This window comes from Acomys minous, assembly GCF_964271855.1.
Source record: "Acomys minous genome assembly, chromosome: 1".
Lineage (NCBI taxonomy): Eukaryota > Metazoa > Chordata > Mammalia > Rodentia > Muridae > Acomys > Acomys minous.
This window is the reverse complement of record NC_140483.1, coordinates 81,725,182-81,738,054: the sequence shown is the minus strand read 5'-3', so window position 1 is coordinate 81,738,054 and position 12,873 is coordinate 81,725,182. Positions and strand designations below refer to the sequence as shown.

The 12,873-nt window shown below is 36.2% G+C and overlaps 1 protein-coding gene across 7 annotated transcripts in view; it reads right to left on the bottom strand.

Annotated features, from left to right (window-relative positions):
- RELCH (RAB11 binding and LisH domain, coiled-coil and HEAT repeat containing) overlaps positions 1-12,873 on the bottom strand; it is an 83,349-nt gene that overhangs the window by 24,798 nt on the left and 45,678 nt on the right. For all 7 annotated transcript variants that reach the window (XR_014780222.1, XM_084786940.1, XM_084786939.1 and 4 more), the window contains 7 exons: positions 10,863-10,934; positions 8,786-8,926; positions 8,347-8,511; positions 6,829-6,976; positions 4,327-4,483; positions 3,672-3,795; positions 1,977-2,025 (listed from right to left, as the gene is read on the bottom strand). Coding sequence is in view for 6 of the 7 variants with exons in the window: in XM_084786940.1 (XP_084643066.1) it covers positions 1,977-2,025; positions 3,672-3,795; positions 4,327-4,483; positions 6,829-6,976; positions 8,347-8,511; positions 8,786-8,926; positions 10,863-10,934 (856 nt within the window). In the remaining variant the exon portion in view is untranslated. The remainder of the gene's footprint in view (positions 1-1,976; positions 2,026-3,671; positions 3,796-4,326; positions 4,484-6,828; positions 6,977-8,346; positions 8,512-8,785; positions 8,927-10,862; positions 10,935-12,873) is intronic.

Below are 12,873 nucleotides of genomic sequence, written 5' to 3'. Positions count from 1 at the left end.
CCTATGATTATTCTCTAAGGGTCTTTGTCTATAAATATTAAGATAAAGTAGGACTCACAAAAAAAAATTCCAGAGATGACAAAAAGGCAAATTATTTATAGTACCAGTAGTTCATTTACTGATCATTATACACTGTTTTAAGTGGTTTATTGCTATGTTCTTAATTTTTTTTGTTACTGTACCTCTATTTTTATAGTTAATTTATTTTCAGAGCCACACCTAAAGAAATTGAGTTGAAAAGATACATTTAACAATTGGGTATGATTTCAATAACAAAACTGGTTTTACATTTGCTAGCGTTTAAAGTGTACTTTTCTGGTAAGTCACTGATATTGGCTGAACATGACAATGAAAGAAGAGAGTTAAATCTGAGACTGGTAAGTGGTATTTAGCGATACTGACTGTTTAAATGGGGGGTGAATAATCATCTCCTTTTTGAACAATTAAATAGTCACAGCTAACTATTGATTTTAAAAGCTGTCAGTTATCAATAACTTAATTTTTTTTAAAACTAATTCACCACCAGAATTAGTAACTACCTCAAGCATCAACAATTAAGCATTGCCAATATCAACTTACAAAAAACAAAAACAAAAACAAAAAACCACACACACACACACACACACACACACACACACACCTAGTGAAAGTAACTGTATTGCCTGGTTTTCTGTGACATCTTGACATAAGCTAGAGTTATTAGAGAGGAAGGAGCCTCAGCTGAAGAAAGGCCTCCATGAGATCCATCTCTAGGGCACTTTCTCAATTAGTGACCAATGGAGGAGGGCCCAGCCCATGGTGGGTGGTGTCACCCCTGGGCTGATGGTCCTGTTTAGTGGAAGTTCTGGTGTATTTAAAAACTCAGTTATGCTATGTTAACATGGTTTTGTTTTAATCCCAGGTACGTGATATGGTGAAGCTTTAGTTTGTCCACAGCTGTTAACTATGATTGTCTCAGTCCTCAGAATTAAACCAGCTGCAGATAGTTTAGTTCTGAGGACTCTGAAAGAGTATAAATACAGCAATATGGAAGTATAAACCAGATAAACCCTTCTTTCCCCATCTTGCTTTTTTTCATCATGGCATTTGGTTGTAGCAATAGGAACCCTAACTAAGACAGTTAACATTTGGGAAGTAAGTCTTAAACTTAAACCCTGTTTCTTTCCAAAACAAAAGAATTAACAAACAAATAAAAACCCTGTAACAAATGTCACTGATACTTTCAAACTTTAAGTTTATTTATTTATTCATTCTTTAACTATTGCTAAGTATATCAAAATGTAATTTTCTAGACTGCTAAATCATATTATAAGGTAAAGTTTTAGGAATTATCTATGTGTCCAAGATCAATCAAGTGGAAGTTGTTATATATTCCATTCAATAGTTTTTTTATAATTTATTCTTGGGATGAGAGAAATGCACAGGGGTACAAGAGGTATACATACTCATTTTCTTAGGCTAGTGAAACTGGCACAGAGGGATGCTGTACCTGTACTAAGACAGATGGGTGAAATGGCCAGTGCAAGGTCTGATCACACAGACCTATAGTTTCTTTAAATTGTCTGTTTCACTTAAAAAAAAAAAAAAGAAAAGAAAAGAAAAAAAGAGAAACTATAAACTTTGCACACTGGTCTTTCATTGTTTCCCACTATTATTTTAATGCTGCTTTTTTTGTAAGCTGAAGTATGTTGAGCACACCACAGCACCCTCTAAGGATTAAGCACCTCATTTGAGAAACTTGGCCTTAGCTCAGTTTGGTCACAATTAAGGTAGTTATTCAAAATTAAAGAGAGGGGGGATTAATTCACCTCAAAGGGAAGATAACTGATGTGGCTCAGTGGGAATGCCATGAGCCTCATGACACTTTCTTTTTCAATTACTCTTCCTAGTTTATGTATTTTTAAGATAGTGAATGTGATATTTTTCCTGAATAAAAAGGTTAACTTGCTTTTTAAAGTAATAATGGACATACTTACCAATGTTTTCTTCAGAGAGTCTTAAAATCTCCTGGAATTGGGGTTTTACCTAAGCAATGAAAAGACCCATGGATTACTCAGTGGTAAAATATACACTTTCTACTTATACAGCTATTTGTTTTGCTTTATAGACTACTGAAATGGTCAAAAGTATATCATGTTTAATTAACAGGTCCAAGCTAAAAGAAGAATAAAGGCACCGAAAGCAGGACCTTTAAGGATAAAAATCAATTAAAATCAGTAAGTATTTTCAATAGCCTTTGGTTTCTTTTCTTAAAATAATTAATTTCAAGATGATTTCAAGTATTTAAAAATAAATGCCTCCTAAAAACTAAACTTAGTGACTAAAAAGTTCACTTGCATACTATTATATGATTAAATATGATACCATCATATATGACTAGAATTACTGGAGAAAAGCATCTGGCTATATTTGAAAGGAATGAAAGGAATTCCATTCATTTAGGATTCTCATGGCGAGCTTATTCACAGTGTGAAACCATCACAACCCACTATCTATTCCTTCAAATTTGAACTTCAAATAAGGAATTTTACTTCAGTAACTTAAGTTAAAACAAATGCTTATTTCAGTTTTTTTAAAAATTGGAATTATCACAGATTTCCACCTACTGATGATAATTATACCGTGTTCAATGCTCAAATGGCTCCCACTTGTTTTTCCAAAGACATGCAGTTGTTTATTTAGGAACTGTTGAGCAATTCCTGCTGATATTGGTAACAAAAAGACTGGTGAAGAGGTAAGAGAATTTTGCTTTCTCTACGCTAATGTCATGATTCAGTGTTTTCTTGTCAGTATTTCAGTGATATTAATTTATGCATTTAATGTAGATTGAGAGGAAGAACACTGGGGAAAAAAATCTTCAGAGTCAAAGAACTAATATTGAATGTCTTCATTTCACAGAACACTAATAACAAGTTATTTAGAAGGTCACAGAACTGAGGAGCTAAGACACTAGAAAGGAAGTCTGAATTTTATTGTGTCTATTGCAGAATACTTTTCTGCTTTAAGTACTGCAAAGACTCAATAGTATGGAGCAGAAACTTAGTGTTTACTATTTGAGCCCTTGATGAAAGTCTGATCATAGCAAGCACAATTTAAAATTCATTCTCTAACTAACCAACTAGCCTAGCAATAAATACGAAGACAAATGGACCAACAGAACTAAAGAAGAAATGAACAGAATTGATGAAAAAAAAATCCTCAAATTTTAACACCTGAAACAATAACTAGTGTAGGCCACTGTGACAAACCACACTGTGGTAATGACTGAGGCACATCTTTGAGTGTCCATTCTGTTTCTAAGAAGTGGTACCCTTGAGGCAACTTTTATAGGTTGCTGTGGCTCACTATCTCAGGTGCTTATCAGGAGCTAAGCGGACAAATGCTTCCAAAATCTGTGATATATGGCAAAACACTTGATAGATACTTAAAGGATTGGGTTGGGTTGCTTTTCCCAGCTCGTATGCCTATGGTAAAAACCTTTGATAGATCTCAGTACACTCTAAGCGGAGGCTAAATATACTACTGAAATTTAACTACTTATCAGTATTCTAAGACATTAAAGGTGATAAAAGATAAAGGGAGGGCTTGTGCTATTATTTAATTTGTTAAAGAATTATCATATTACAATTCTGTCTCTTAAATATAAGAAAAGATGGAATACAAGTATTTACCTTAGTGTTTGTAAAAATTTTGCCAAATGTCCGGCAAAGACGCCAGAAAAATCTGGAGAATTCATGGACACAGGCAGTTGACGTTACATTAATTCTGCCCACTATTTCTATAAGCTGTGGCAACCTGAATGTGAAAGGAGAGAAAAACAGCAGGGCCATATGTAAATGACTGTCTCCATCACACTTCCTGCAACAGTGTAGATCAGAAAAACTTCCCAGTGTTCTCTGTACACAAAGGTAGGGATTTTGGACACTTTGACATGGCGTTCAGAATGGACTCTACTAGACCACCTTTTCAAATGCCAGTTTTAACTGCTTGCTATAAAGTACACAGTTTTCCACAGGTGAAGTTAATGGGATTCAAAAATCATAGATTTGCCACATCACAAAATGTTTACTCAGCATCCATTCTCAACTCAAAACTAATAAATTAAGAAATAGTTAAAAGTTCATTACTTCTCCTACCACTCAAGGCAGCAGATTCTTCACAGACCATTACATAAACAGTAGGAATAAGTATTGCCTTTCAAGCTTTGCTACTGAAGATGCCAATTTATGCTTGTTAAATTATATCTATTTATAAACTTTCTCTGTCTCAAGCCTAAATATGAGCTAAATTCCATAATATAAAATGGACACAGAGGTGACAACTTACAATTGATTGACAACCCATAGCAAACTCTCCCAGCCTGTTGTGCCTTCATGTTCCAGCTGGTAGTCATAAAGTTGCAGCAGCACTGCCAGTTGCTCACGGCTTCCAATAATAGTAGACACATCTTGCAGAGGTGACATAGGCCGAGGGAACCTAGTCACTGTTAATGACAGAAGCAAAATAATCCACACAGGAAAAACTAGTTTGAGCAGTTATTATGTCCAAAGCAAAATAAGGCCTTCATTCTGATATTTGGTTAACTTGCTTTAAACTTTAATCTCAAACATGATTTTGAGACCCCCACATTTAACAAAGTAATGCTTTAATGAAAGTTTATTAGTGAAGATTATGTTAATGTAGGTTAAAATTAAAATTGGTTCAAAGACTCCAATAAAAAACCATGGATTTAGTTAAAAAACACATAATTCTATCACACTGTTCATGCAAATGAAATAATCAACATAATAAAGGAGATCCTTTAGGGACTGAAGTTATTAAAAGCAGAGAAACTATGTTTCTCAGGAGAAAATAATGATGCAAAGTATTAAAATCACAGCTGAACAAATTTCTTTAGTAATTGATTTTCCATATTAAATGTTTTATTTAAATAATTTCAGCCTGTTTAAGACAACCACCACCACCACCAACAACAACAACAAGAAGCAGCCAAAGAGGTACAGCAACAGTAACTCAAAACAAAAGATTACTATTTGGCATAATGAAGACAATCACAAGAAGTCATAACTACATAAATAAGGAGTATGTTCCAATGGCAAAGCAGTAAGTGGATGGCAACAGTTGGCATTCAAGGAGTATTTGTTAATACACAAAGAGTGATAGCATATATAGGCTGAGCTAGTCTTCGCACCTCTCCAAAGTCTTTTGTTTGGAAATAAGATTGCTACAGGTATATTTACACAGGTAGCTCCTACAGTGGGCAGGACCGGGCCCTAGCTAAGGCAGGTCTCAGAAGTCCTTACGTTTCCAATACCTTCTGTCCTGTAGAGCTATGAGATAACATACTTCTTATGTTTAAGATACTTAGCCTGAGGTACTTTATTAAAGACAACTTCAGCAAACTCTCAGAGACAACTAGGAAGAGCAGGAGGGTATCAGAAGGACAAGAACTACTTTAGTGAGTGGTAGAATCACAAAGTGACTGAGTAGTCATGAATTCTTTTCTTTTTTCTTGTTTTTCGAGAACAGGGTTTTTCTGTGTCTTCAGCTGTCCTGGACTCACTTTGTAGGCCAGACTGGCCTCGAACTCAGAGATGTCCCTGCCTCTACCTCCAAAACACTGGGATTAAAGGCATATACCATCATGCCTGGCAAATTTTTGTTTTGTTTTGTTTTTTTGTTTTGTTTTTGAGACGGGGTTTCACTGTGTAGCTCTGGCTGGCCTGGAAGTCACTATGCAGACCAGTATAGCCTTCAACTCATGAGTTCCACCTGCCTCTCAAGTGTTTAGATTAAAGGCATGCACCACCACACCTGGCTAGCTATGAATTCTTAAGGAGTCTCATCTTCCAACTCTTTATCTTAGGAAGTTTGTTTTTTTAAACATTATCCTCAAAAACAAACAAACAAACAAACAAAACCCTTAATCCCATAATTCTTTACCAGAATCCAGTAAGAGCCACAGATAACTTCATAAACCTGAAAATGCTACAAAAGTATTTCATACACAGAAACAACCCTTTCCCCAGGTGTACTGCTTAGGTACACTGTGGGCGTCAATCACCTGCTACACATCAAAGGTCATTTACTGGCTACTGGGAGAGTGACTTTATGCTTTTTTTTTCTTTCTCTCCAACCCCAGTCCTGGGGGATTGAACCTCATACCCCTGCTCATGTATTAGGCAAGCATTCTGTCAACTGTATTCCCAGCCTGACTTCATGAGTTTCTGAAGATAAGTCATTTTCTTTCTATAGGGGAGAAAAAGAGAAAATCCTACCACATGCTTGCTTCTTTCTTCCATGAACACAGCAGGAAATTATATTTGTTATTAAAAATTACAATTATTTTTTATCTTACCCTACTGAAAGTAGAAGAGCTAGGGAAGAAAAAGTGGAAATGGCAAACTTCACATACTAGCACTAGTAACTATTAAGTGAGCCTTTTCATTGGTTCAGATCTTCTCAAACAGAAATGCCTATTCCCGCTTCCTAGCAAAGTCTATGAAAACTGCCAGCCTGTACTAATGTGAACCCTGCCTTAACAGAAGCCAAAAGCCTCCATACAACCAACAAGCAAGCAACTTATCTATCCAGTAGGTAACAGAAGTAAAGATACTAAAAAATAATCTCCCATGACTTAGTCATAAAAGATTAGATTCTAACATTTATATGATGCTTTAATAATCTCTGAACACAAGATTCTATACATTATACATACAATATATTTTAGTAATAAAGGTGCTGCCATACAATGATTGAAATCAAAACAACAATTTGGGAAGCTAAACTGGCAATACTCTACCCCTTCCTTCAAGAACTGTCCAGTACCTTCTATCTGTGGCACTTCGCCATGCAGCTTGGCTTTGCTGGAGAAAGGAGCATTCTGTAGCACTAATGCAAACAGAGATGGGATCAAGGACTGCAAGGCAGAGAGATACATGTGGAGCTTGTGTTCATCCAGCCCGTGCTCTCCTTCCTGAAACATAAGTGATAGGAGCTAGTCTTAGGCTCTTGAAATCACATTGCAGGTTCTATGTATGGCAAATAAACATTTAAGGCCTGCTACTTTAGATTCCAAATGCAAATGCACTTAACAGAGACCCCCGTCCAAACTACTTAAGAAGCAAGAAGGCACTGTAAACACACCAGAACCTTTAATATGAAAAGCGCAGGGCAAATAGTCATTTCTGATGCTGGGAACACTTTTTCTGGGGATTGTCTTTTGAAATTCTGATATATTAGAGTGAGCCACAGGAATCACAGTAAGTGTGACACTAGTAATCCTATAGAATCAGGATTCTACCCTAGATTTTCTGAACAAGTTACTTTGTCTTAAAGTGTCACTGTGAAATTTAGAAATAGCAGTTTTTAGATTTAAGCAAATGCACATATACATATGAGATTATCTCCTGATTAGTTATATGATTTATGATAAAAGCCTGATAGGTCCTTAAAAACTTTGAAGCACAGCGCGTTAAGGGTTTGGAGTCAGAAACCAATTATCAATTGTTCTATGACAGCTGGGGACCCTGACATGTTATTAAGCACCAAATCCTCATTTTTGTGTTTTATAGAATATACCTCAAAGGGTTCTAAGGGTAAAACTGGTCTTTTCTTTTTTTTTAAATTGAAAGTATTGATCTTAGCAGTATATATAGGCATATGTAAGTTGTAATACTTTTGAGATACAATGTATTCCTTGTACTGAAAGAATGAAAAAGGACTTTTTCAGCATTTGAGGTAAATTCTTTAATATTTCATTAAAATTTTTTTACAAATATTTTGTACATGCACTTGCAGTATTGAGGTTGATCATTTTAATAAATTTGGAAATTGAAAAAAAATACTAGCTTCTCTGATAGCCTCTCAAAGAACATTTAGAACACAATTCTAAAGAAGTGTCTATTATTTTCTCAACTATTCCTTAACTCTTCTATCTGAGTAAAATGAAATTCTCTTTAAGAAGCATATGTTGGATTAAGCATAGTTACAATAATTTTAACAACATATAAGTAAGAAGGCTACAGAGATTGAGCATTTAGTCATCTCTGCAACCTGGAACTGGAGGTGATGTTTTATGTAAAGCAGTCACATCCTCAAGAGGATCCAGGAAAAACTGGTCTTCTGAATAATGTTTGTGTTATGTCAAGAAATGTGCTAATTCAGCTAGCAAGCTAACACTGTGCCCTTTCACTTCTAGTTTCTCAAATCTATCTTTAGTGATGATGATTCGTTGGACTATTTGGATCAACGTGCATCTTGTCTCTGCTCCCAGTGTTTCTCTAAGGTGGTCTAGAACAGGCCCGTTAAACTGTTAGGAACTATATAAAATGGGGAAGAGCTCACCCTGAGAAGCTTTTCAATCTTGCTCAGTAGTGTAGGTATAAGATGAGACTGTAAATTTCCAAGTTCGGTTGTCCATGCAGCATAAGCTGGTAAAAATACTTGGTGTGTTGCACTCACAACTCTTTCTGAGGGATCACCCAGGGCCGAAAGCAACAACTCAAAGCCCTGAAAAAGAGAAACAGGAAAGTTAAAAGAATACTTATTTTAAAAAATGTAGTAAAATGCAACAAATATGTATTTCAGGAAATTCAGAAAATGTTTTCAGGGAGGCACAGAGCCATCCGACCCCACCCGTTTTCTTAAATGTTAATGTATTGACAGGCGGGCAGAGATAGGGTGGAAAACATGCACACTCTCGCCTGCAAACTGCCAATGTCTGAATCAGCACAATATTTGGAATTTCTAACAGGGTAAAAGAAGTCCCTACTGAAAAACATACCTGTTGGTATTTGTCAGGATCATCAATGTAGCCCATAATGATACCCAGGCTTTTGATCACAGCTTCCCTTACCAAATCTGCCTTATCTTCCATTAACATCTGTTGCAACATTGAAAGAACCAAGGAACTACGGATTTCTTTCTGAAAACAACCAATATGTTATTTCAAGATTTATTTATGCTGCTATTTAATATGGTAATATTTAATAACATGTTCATTACTGCTATGCCTTAGCTTACTTTTAATCCAATCTATATTTATTTATAAATATTTTGAGTATGTGTGTAGTGTTAAGACAAAGAAAGTATGGTTTTGTGCACACCAGGTCAGTGCCCGCGGTAGCCAGAAGAGAGTGTTGGATCCACTAGAACTGGAGTTACAGGTGGTGTGAGAAATCTGGTGTGAATGCTGGGAACCCAGAGCTGCATGAATGCCTGGCAGGGCTAAACCTCCAGCATCCTTTCCAGTTATGTTAAAGAACAATCTTAATTAAAGGCTGAAATTAAAATAAAGTTATCAGGGGCTGAAGAGACAGCTCAGTAGTTAAGAACACTGCTGTTGCAGGACTAGATTTCTGTTCCCAGCACACACGTCAAGGAGCTCACAAGCACTTGCTAACTGTAGCTGCAGAGTTATGCCTATTACCTCCTAGGACACCTGCATTCATGTGTAGCCCTCATCACTGCCTTTACACATAGCTAAAAAGAAATCTTAAAAAAATAGTTATCAGTATCCAAGTTCATACCTTTCTTTGTAGTTATTGAGACTTACTTGAGTTATAAAATTAATCAAGCCTAAACTTGCTTTGGTACCTTTAAAATACATAATAAACAGAATAAAATAAAAACAAAGACCTGGCATTTGTTTCAACTTTTTCTTAAGTCTTCGCAAATGAACAACACAAACATTAAAACTGTGAGCTGGTGTGTTGATGTAGACCTGTAATCCTAGCACACGGGAGGTGGATGCAGAAGGACCAGAAATTCAAGGTCATCTTCTACATAACCAAACCAAATCCCATGAGAAATCACTGATAGTTAAGTGTCATCACTCCATCTCAGACTGAGTGCTTCACCGGGGGAGTGGGGGGGGGGAGAGGACTAGAACATAGAGTTATCTAGACTGTTTTAAAAACTGGCATATTTTTATCATTAACATAATCTAACTTATATTATTTTAAAAGCCTGTATGCATTTAAAAGCTTCTAGTGGTAGATACAAATTTCCCACAATTCTAGAACCCACATAAGATCTACTTTCACTACGAGAAAGGGATTTGCGTATTTGATTTACTTCAAGTGTAACTCCTTGGAAATGCAGATGTCAGTCATACACCCCAGTCTGAATAAGCACAGCCTGATAGTGTGTGGTTCTGCTGAGAAAAACTGATAGCCCAGGGACGGCAAGCTACTGCTCTCAGTATTCAAGCAAGCGCCTAAGTGATTTTCCTGAAAACCCCACCAAACCTCAGTGTGCAGTCAAAGTGTGCTCTGATATCATTTTCATGTCTGTGTCATAGAGTATTACAAAGATTCAAGGGGTAAAATTTGGTAAAATTAATAATTTAGTAATTAAGAAAGGTCTCCCTCCCCCTCTTTTCTTTCTAAAAATGAAATTGGCTTATTTTGGGAATGTAGGCTGTGAAGAATACAATCCTTCTCAGGACATTTGGGGCCCTCTTCTCTGATCAGTGCCATACAGGAGCACTCCTCTGCAGAACTACATCTGTACCAACACTGTATGCATAAGTATATAAGAAGAAAAAAAACTTTTAATAGAATACATTGCACATTATGTACTCCTCTGAAAGAACCACAAGGAATGTTCTAGCGTTCTCAGAACATACCATCAGAATCACTAGAATAGTTACATATATTTATATGCATGTACAACCAATTAGAATGCACTTATTTAAAAAATAAAAAAAATTTATGCTAATTGCATTAGCCTAAGCCTCCTTTTGTTTGCCCATCTCCTTTTTACATTAAAGTAGCATGGCTAAAAGAATCTGGATTAAAATATGCATGACAAGACACTGATTACTACTAAACAGAAACAAAGAAAAAGACAGTTCTTACAGGAAGGTAAGGTGCCAGTGCTCCACAGGACTCTGCCACAAGCAGTCGTCTTTCTGGGTATTTGTGATTAATCTGGAGTCAAAAGACAAGCACATCAGTCAAGTGTAGGCAACACACCCTGTCTTCTTCCAAAAGACAATTACTGTTCACCACACATCCTGCTGAGAATACAATACACTGTCTTCTTTCCCACTTCTGGGAATCCCTGGGTGGTTATACCTGGATCAGGAATAAAGGAATCAAGGACAGCCTAAACATCAAGGCACAGGGGTATCTGTTAAAGAAAAAAGGGAAAATCAAAGATGAAGAATTGGCAAGGTATCCAGAAATTATGTGTTTGCCTAGGACTAGGCTTTCCTTAGGATGTCAGAAAAAGCGAGATCTTCTCCTAGTGACAGAAACACAGGTCTTGGAAAAACTTTGCTTTTGGACCTTAGAGACATGGCATGTAGACACACATGCGCTTTCTGCTAACAGGGCTAGCAAACAGGTTAATCATGACTTAACCAGTGAGATGAGAACTGTTTTTGTTTTAAGAAAATTTCTTTCCTGTTTATATATGCAAAACAGTGGAATTTGTTATGTGCTGTCTACACTGTACCATAACAAAAAATAAAAAAGATGACACACTGGGGTTTGTTCCCATATGTCTTCTTCAGTGAATATAAATCTTTCTTTGAGTGGAAAAGAAGTATGTCCGTTCTCATATGCCCATACAAAAGGTGACATAATTAAAAAAATGTTTGGGTGTGTAAAATTAAGAAACAAATTTATATAGAAATCTACTGGGCGACAAAAATAAAAGTATGTGGCTGGATGGATCTCTGACCCCTGATCACAAGGGTTACCAGAGAGGGATGGCAAAGACATGTGGAACTAACATCTTGGAGCAAAATGCCTTGAAAGCAGCGGATTTCAGAGTGTGCTGCACTTGATGTTCCACCTCGTTCCTGCTCAGTCTAGCATACTGTGTCTCATTTAAGTACAGACACAAAAACAACTCTATTTCTACAATTAACAAAGAAAAACGATTCTCTTTCACTCTACAACTAAAGCGCTTAGGAATGAAACAAGTACAAAATTCATATAGGGATTTAAAAGGCCCATAGTAGCCATAACAAACCTGACATAATAATAATGTAATAAAAAGCTTTAAGTTTCAAACTGGATGCAGAGATGAATATAACACTCTGTGAATACACCAAACCCAAACTTTTCAGTGATAGAATCTAGGTGGCACTGATACCCTCTCTCTCTCTCTCACTCTCTTTTTTGGTGATAATAGCCTAGGCTGGCCTAGAACTCACCCCAATTTTTGATGGTGAGTCTCACCAGTACTAAAATTATAAACATGTACCACCGTATGTAGTATAATTTTTAGCTTTTTCAAAACATTTTTAGAGTTTTTTAGATAGAGTCTAGCTTGACTTTTTCTGTCTCTCTCTTTTTGGTTTTTTGAGACAGGATTTCTCTTGTAGTCCTGGCTGTCACCATGTAGACCAGGTTGCCCTCAAACTTATAGAGATCTGCCTCCTGAGTACTGGGATAAAAGGCGCACTGCCACACCCGGCCTAAACTTTTTTTTTCTCCTTTCTGTCTCTCTTGATTGCTAGGATTACATGTGTTTATCACGTGTTCGAGAAAAGCAAGTTACAAAGAGGAAATGGAAAAACTAAAAAAAACAAAAAACAAAAAACAAACCATTGAATGTACATATGAATAGTTGTATAGATTTGCACAGCTTTCTGAGTTTTCACTTTAAGCAATTAGAAACATATCCTAAATTAGCATGCTTTGTAATATCATCAGAAGTAAGCATTACTACACTGTTGACTTTACACACTGAACCTGCTCTACTACTTTAGTAATAAAATGAATGTCTAAAGAAATTAGGACTAGCACTCTAAACAGTGATACACTTGGTGTTACCTGTGGCCAATATTTTTCTTAAGAACAAGAGACTGTGCTATTTTAAATTGTCTCTTTATTGCTTTAAAACTTGTCTCTACAA